General features: G+C 51.9%; 1 protein-coding gene and 1 pseudogene across 1 annotated transcript; one reads left to right on the top strand and one right to left on the bottom strand.

Annotated features, from left to right (window-relative positions):
- Nucleotides 1–331: 331 nt before the first annotated feature.
- LOC120110409 (non-classical arabinogalactan protein 31-like) lies at nt 332–1,066 on the top strand. The gene is made up of 2 exons (XM_039125232.1): nt 332–538; nt 642–1,066. Exons 1-2 carry the CDS (start codon nt 337–339, stop codon nt 953–955), a joined length of 516 nt encoding a protein of 171 aa, XP_038981160.1. The 5' UTR covers nt 332–336; the 3' UTR covers nt 956–1,066.
- A 528-nt stretch (nt 1,067–1,594) lies between these two features.
- Nucleotides 1,595–4,696, bottom strand: LOC120110408 (annotated as a pseudogene).
- Between the last annotated feature and the right edge of the window lie 2,308 nt (nt 4,697–7,004).

The following is a 7,004-nucleotide window of genomic DNA, read 5'->3' as shown; positions in this document are numbered from 1 at the left end:
AATAAATAGTAAAATTCGTGCCTAAATCCGTGTGCACCTACGTCCCATAGGGGCCCCTCCGGGACATAGCCAGAGCCCTGACCCGAAACCCGTATACAAGCAATACAGCAAAGCCATGGGCTTTCCACACCTGCAGTTTGTGACACCATTTCAATGGGGACACTGTATTCATGCATGCAGTCTCAGCATGGCACACTATATGAGACCATTTTTATCAGTTCGAACCAGCGGCAATGGTGCAAGGGCCGGCTATAAATGGCCTCTCACAGACCAACCTATTTCAACGCACCTCTCACTTTTTTTCTTTTGACTTCATTGGAGGCAGCGAAGGCTAAGATGGCACGAAACTGGATTCTAGTTCTCTCTCTTCCTCTTCTGGTCGTCCTTCTGGGCTCTCTCCTTTCTCATGCCGAGGGCGTTGACACGGCGAAAGCAACCACCCCTCCACGCCTGCCCATCGCTGTGGAAGGCGTCATCTACTGCAGGTCATGCAAGCTCCCCGGCTACGTTGAGTCCATGGATGCCTCTCCTCTTCCTGGTTTGCTCCACCTCCTCCTAACCTTCAACCTCTATCACAGTAATCTCTCTTTTGATCACAATCGCTCATCTATTCTCATTTTCTCTTGTTGGCATATATATAGGTGCTGTTGCATGGTTACGTTGCAATAGTAGCGCACCTGGTGTGACAGTGAAGGGAACAACAGATAAAAATGGCTATTTCTTGATCCAAACAAACGCGGTGACGAACTATGGAGCGCACAAGTGCCGAGTATTCCTCGGATCGTCGCCGTTATCATACTGCAATGTGCCGGTGTATCCTGCAGACCAAAGGTCTGGGGCTCCCCTAAAGTTTGAGAGGATCATAAAGCTGGGTTCTGGCCAACGAGCACTCTACACTGCGGGGGCTTTCGCATTTGCTCCTGCCAAAGGGAGCTCTTGTCCCCGTAGGCCTTGAGGGATCTGCCATCGGGCCTCGAGATAGGATGTTATGCCGATAAAAAACTATAGAAGCAACGGTCTCTTGGATTAATAAGAGTTCGATATGTCATCGAACCAGTCAAATGTATTCCATATGATTTCTTCAATGTGTTTTAGATTCTTCATCAATAATACCGTTGTCGAAAGAATAATTGGTTGCACCATTGTACGGTTTCATAGCTTAATTAAATTTCTGTTATGCTCGTTGCGCTGTTTATTTTGATAAGACGTTCTTTGTGCTGCTTGATATTTGGATGGGGACGTGCCTTTTTTTTTTTTTTTAATTGGGAACGTGTTCTTTGTGCTACTTGATTAACTTTCCATAGTTTGCGGGTGCAGGAGAAGTTAGACAAAATAAAGTGTAGATCTATTAACGAGCCGAGCCGAGTCGAGCCCGAGCCTCACAAAATCTTGGTTTCGAACTCGGGCTCAGGCTCGGTACCAAGCTCTGTATTGAGCTCGAACTCGAGCTTGCTTAGCAAAGCAAAGGCTCGAGCTTGAGCTCGTAAAGCTCGTTTCAATTACGAGCTCAAACCAACCAACAGCGCGAAAGCTCCAATGGGATAGTATCTTCTGACCGAAAACAAAGGCGTAAGAGACGACATGGTTCTGTACACTACCAGTGCAAGCCCAGCACCAGGATCCTCAGGTCGGTGGCCACCGAGCCCCACCCCATCTCCATCCCGAACACCTTCAGGTGAAAGGCTGCGGGCTGGACAAAGGCGAGGACAATGCATACGCTGCTCCCCACTGGCAAGAGGAAGTCGGCGAAGTTGGGCACTAGCATTGCCGCCAAGCTCGCCGCCGCCACCAACAACCACCAGAGTCAAGCGCAGTACCTCTTCCCGCAGAACCACCACTCCACTACCTCGTACACAGGATTCATCATCACCGGAAACGTGAAGAAGAGGTTGATGCAGAGACCCAACTGGACCAGCACGGTGACGACGCAGGTGTCCAGGTTGGTGGTGATGATGTCATGGGTGTCATCGCTGAAGGCGAAGTAGCCGAGGATGCCGAAGAATCCGTACATGACGGCGATGAACAACATGAAGAGCCCAAGGGTCCTACCGAATTTGGCTTTGTCGGCGGCCTCAGACTTGAGGGGAAGGATCATGCCGATGCCCTTGAAGGCATAGACGCCGACGTCGTAGAACAGGACGGAGGGGCCGGCGAAGGCGCGGAGAGGCGGAGAGTGGGCGAGAAAGGCGACGAGATAGGTGAAGGTGTTGGGCTCGTGAGCTGCTCGAGCTTGAGCTTGGGCTCGGATTCGGATTTAAACGGACCTCATTTTGGGCTCGGGCTCGTTTGACTAACGAACCGGGCTCGAGCCGAGTTTTTACCGGGCCGAGCCCAAGCCAAGCTCGAGCAATTCGGCTTGTTAATAGGCCTAGTAAAGTAGATCTGCGTGATATTTCTCAATGCCGGATGTTGTGAACATGCATTACCATTAATCCATATTAATTACTACTGTCCTCCAATATCCCTCCAATGTGATTCTATCATTCTAAATCATAGATATAGTTGTTTTTGACCGTTCACAGGCTCAATTTAAGCCCGCTAAGACACCAACTGTGCTACAGCTTAGAAGTTGCACCCCATTCAAATAGACTGAGGCTCCATGTACGACTCTGAAGAGGAGTTCCTTCGAGGAATAATTCTTCCCTTATTTTTGTTATTATGGAAAACAAGAATTACTCTGAACAAATTTAAAAAACAACCAACCCCAAATCAAATAAACTAATGAAACTTTTAGGAATACTATAACAACACTAAAATATTTTTTAAAATACGGTTTTCGTACGACCTTCCTATGGACTTTTGCGGGCTTTCTTCTTCTGTACATAAAAGTCCATTCTTCTTGCTAGAATGGTAAGTGTTGCTGGAAATTGGACCCGGGGGCGACCACTGGCTGAGAAGGAGGAGCTCCGGCAAGTGGTACGGCAGTGGGTTGCGTCCTCCGAGGGACATGCAAGAAGCCGGTGGCCGGAGTTTCCGGCGCTGGCTCTCGATGCTTAAGTCAGAGGGAGGCTCTTATGGAGAAAGAGAGAGATTGCATATAGAAGTCGAAAGTCAAAAGTCCTCCCCTTTGAGAAGAGGGAGTCTTCCTTTTATAGGAGGGGTGCCAGAATTACCTGCGATGTGACTGTGTGAATTAATGAGTTATCGTCATGATTGGGCGTGATCGTGTGAATTAATGAGTTGCCGTGGATAACTGGACGTGATTGAGTGAGTCAATGAGTTACCGTGGATGGCTTGAGATTTCGGGCTGGCTGGAGGTCCGGAAAGATCGTGCGTATTTAATTTTTGACAGTCGCTCAGGCGAAGATCGCGGGATTGGATTCCGGATGAGGAGGAGAAGGGCTTGATTTTCGGTGGAGAAGTCTGCTTCGTCCTTTGACCGGGTCTTCTTCGGACTTGAGGTCAACCGGGTTCGGCTTGGCTGAGATCAAGGCCGCGAGCTCTGAAGTCGGGCGCCTTCAGGTCGGACGCCTTAAGGTCAGGTGCCTTTGAGGGTTGCTGCCGTTGTGCTCGCCATCACGTGCCAGCGATACATCCACGTGTTTTGGGACAATCCATTTTTCCCCCAACATTACCCCCGACTTCCGAGTTCTAGCCGCTTACGAGCTCGGGTGAAGGAAGTAATTGCCTTTATCACGCTGGTGGGATCAGGTAGATTTAAATTGCTCCGCCGTTCCACGCGCTTCGGAGTGTCTTTAATGAGAGCATGAGGCGACAGCCTTTTGCTTTTTGAGGCAGTTTTGAGCCGCGGGTTCATGATGAGGCTACGGGATCCGACGGGACGCTATCTCGATTCTGCTTTTAAAGCGTCGATCCAGGTTGATACGCCGCTTCGGTTTCCGAGGACGACACATGGCGTGATCTAGACGGAAGGCGGGATCTGGCGCCGTCGATTTGGGCCGTCGGGGGGGTCTATATAAACCCCGGCCTGGCCCTAAAGTTCTCATTTGGCCGCCGCAGCTGTTGCCTTCTTCTTCTTTCATTTTCTTCCCCCTTTTTCTTTTAGTTGTTGCTTAGTTTTCTCCGGCGATAATCCAAGGCATTTTCTGGTGATCGCCTTGATCCCTCACCTTCGGTTGGCAGCATTTCCGGTCAAGCCCACAGTAGGTCTCTCACCCTCATTTGCTCGGAGGGTTTTTGTTTTTCTGTTTCTTTCTTTCCTTCCTTCTTCTTCGTCTTCATCTATTCGGTGAGCACAGCAATGTCAGGCGGTGCCTCATTCTCCGGTAGGGACTTGTCTCGCAGGAGGGAGGTCGCGTCGGAGATGGATCATGGCCCAAACGGAGTCGGGTCCAGCTTGACCGAGAGGAGTTGGAGCTGATCCGCGCCCGATTTTTCCCTCAGCGCGGGTTTCACCTTGAGCCCGCGAGGCCTGAAGACCGGATGACGAGACCTCCTCCAAGTCGGATTGGAGTGTACATAGAGACACTCTGGGCCAGCCTGCGATTTTTCCCTGCACAGGTTTGTGAACGAGCTCCTGGCGGCGTATCAGCTCGTCCCAGCGCAGCTCGCTCCGAACTCGTGGAGGACCATCATTGGTTTCTTATCCCTTTGCCTCGCGCACGGGATACCGGCCTCGGTGAACGTCTTTCGGTGGTGCTTCATGTTGAAGTCCAACCTGGCGGACGGGGAATGGCTCTACCTCGTCCTTCAGGGCGGTAAGCCATTCTTCCGTGGTGCTCCTTCCTCCATTCATGGGTGGAAGGAGAAATTTTTCTTCTTTTTCTCCGAGCGCACGTGGGAGTTTGACCCAAGGTGGGGGCAGCCCCGGCTCAAGGCCATCAACAAGCCCCCCAAGCTTTCGGCGAACGAGCAAAGGATTCTCGATGCTCTTCGTAGCCTCGAGGGAGACATTCTTCTGAACGACCTCCTGAGCAAGGAGGCCCTGGTGAACGTCGGCCTGAGCTCGGCACGCCCCGAGAGTAAGGGCGGTTGTACTGCTCCTCCTCTGTTTCGTCGTCCTTCGTCTTACTTGTTTCTTTTTCTTTTTATCATCATTTTTTTGGTGCTGATCTGACACTTGAGCTTTTTCTTCTTTTTAGACATTGCAGAGATGGTGACCAACAATGCAGCCCTCTTCGCCAGGTACAAGAAGAGGGTAGCCGAGGCCGGCGGGACTCAGCCCGTGCCTAGGAAGAAAGCTAGGTCGGCCTCGACTTCTGCTCCCACCGAGGTGAGGGGCCCTGAGGTCGGGACTTCCGAGTTCATTCGGAAGGAAGCTTCCCCCACCGAGCGCTCGAGGGATCCAGCGGCCCCAGCTTGCCCGGCCCCTATTTCTCAGCAGCCAAGTTGCCAGGTCGTTCGTTTGCGGCACTCGGGTCCCGAGCTGGGCAGCAATCTTGGGGTCCCAAGCTCTTCTCTGCCGAGCTCAGCAAGGCCCGACCTTCCGAGCTCTTCAGGGGCCGAGAGCCGCTCTGAGAGGAGGCCCTATTGCCCGGAATGGTCGGTCTGCGAGGGCGATTCGGCCCTCCATGACTGCAATGTTGCATGCAAAGTATTTCGTTGCGCGCCGCTCCCAACCGACCGAGCCGAGTTCGAGGCCGCCGATCTTAGCAGTCTTGTCGATCAGACCTACTACTCCGCCATCCGAGTAAGTTATTTCCTTGCTTTAATTTTCGCATCCTTTTGAATCCTTGACCTTTACTCACCTTCACTTTCTTTCTCTACAGCATCTTCATGAAGTCGACATATTGGTCCTCGTGGTGTCTGAGGGTCAGAATAAGGCTCGGAGGAGTCAAAAAGGGCAGGAGGAGGCCGAGAGAAAGCTCGGCGAAGTCGAGGCCGTGCGGAGGCAGGCCACCGCAAAAATGGAGGCTGCCGAGGCCGAGCTGCGATCCGTGGTCGAGCACTTTGGTGGTGAGTTCTGAACTGAGTGTCCAGGGCTTGGTGCGTGATGCCGGAAGTCGTTAGAGGCTCCTTTGCTCCTTAGCTTCATGGTCACAACTCGGTCCCTTCCTCTAGCGCCAACTGTTGCTGGAAATTAGATCCGGAAGTGACCACTGGCTGAGAAGGAGGAGCTCCGGCAAGTGGTGCGGTGGTGGGCTGCGTCCTCTAGGGGACCTGCAAGAAGCCGGTGGCCGGGGTTTCCGGCGCCGGCCCTCCGATGCTTAAGTCAGAGGGGGGCTCTTGTGCAGAAAGAGAGAGATTGCATGTAGAAGTGAAAAGTCAGAAGTCCTCCCCTCTGAAAAGAGGGAGTCTTCCTTTTATAGGAGGAAGAACTGCTGCGCCGCGGGAAATCCTTCTCTATACAAGTTCTCGTACGAGGTTTTTGAACAGAACTTCGATAGGCGAGAGATGTAAGCACTGCGAGGTGTGGGTGCCAGGGTTACCTGCGATATGATTGTGCGAATTAATGAGTTATCGTCATGATTGGGCATGATTGTGTGAATTAATGAGTTGCCGTGGATGACTGGACGTGATTGAGTGAATCAATGAGTTGCCGTAGATGGCTTGAAATTTCGGGTTGGCTGGAGGTCCGGGGAGATCGTGCGCATTTAATTGTTGACAGTCGCTCAGGCGGAGATCGCGGGATTGGATCCCGGATGAGGAGGAGAAGGGCTTGATTTCCGGTGGAGAAGTCTGCTTCGTTCTTTGACCGGATTTTCTTCGGAATTGAGGTCGATCGGGTTCGGCTTGGCCGACATCAAAGCGGCAAGGCCGCGGGCTCTGCGGTCGAACGCCTTGAGGTCGAGCGCCTTCAGATCGGGCCCTCTAAGGTCAAGCGCCTTCAGGTCGGGCCCCCTGAGGTCGGACGCCTTTGAGAGTTGCTACTGTTGCGCTCGCCATCACGTGCCGGCGATGCATCTACGTATTTTGGGGCAATCCATTTTTCCTCCAATATTAAGGGCCTAATATTTAGATTCTCTCTCGTATGTTGTTGAATTGGTGAAGCATTGTTCTTAATCACCGAGCCTTCCACAATACAATGCCAGTGGAAGATCAAGAATTGGAGGAAACAACAACAATACTCAGGCATTGTATAGGAGAAGGGATAGGAAAAGGAA

Source organism: Phoenix dactylifera, chromosome 4 (genome assembly GCF_009389715.1).
Source record: "Phoenix dactylifera cultivar Barhee BC4 chromosome 4, palm_55x_up_171113_PBpolish2nd_filt_p, whole genome shotgun sequence".
Classification (NCBI taxonomy): domain Eukaryota; kingdom Viridiplantae; phylum Streptophyta; class Magnoliopsida; order Arecales; family Arecaceae; genus Phoenix; species Phoenix dactylifera.
Note: the sequence above shows the minus strand (reverse complement) of the source record. Positions and strands in the feature narration are given on the sequence as shown.

Coding starts and splice junctions, on each gene's coding strand:
- LOC120110409 (XM_039125232.1), top strand. CDS start 337: ATGGCACGAAACTGGATTCTAGTTCTCTCTCTTCCTCTTCTGGTCGTC. Junction 539..641: donor GGATGCCTCTCCTCTTCCTG/GTTTGCTCCACC, acceptor GCATATATATAG/GTGCTGTTGCATGGTTACGT.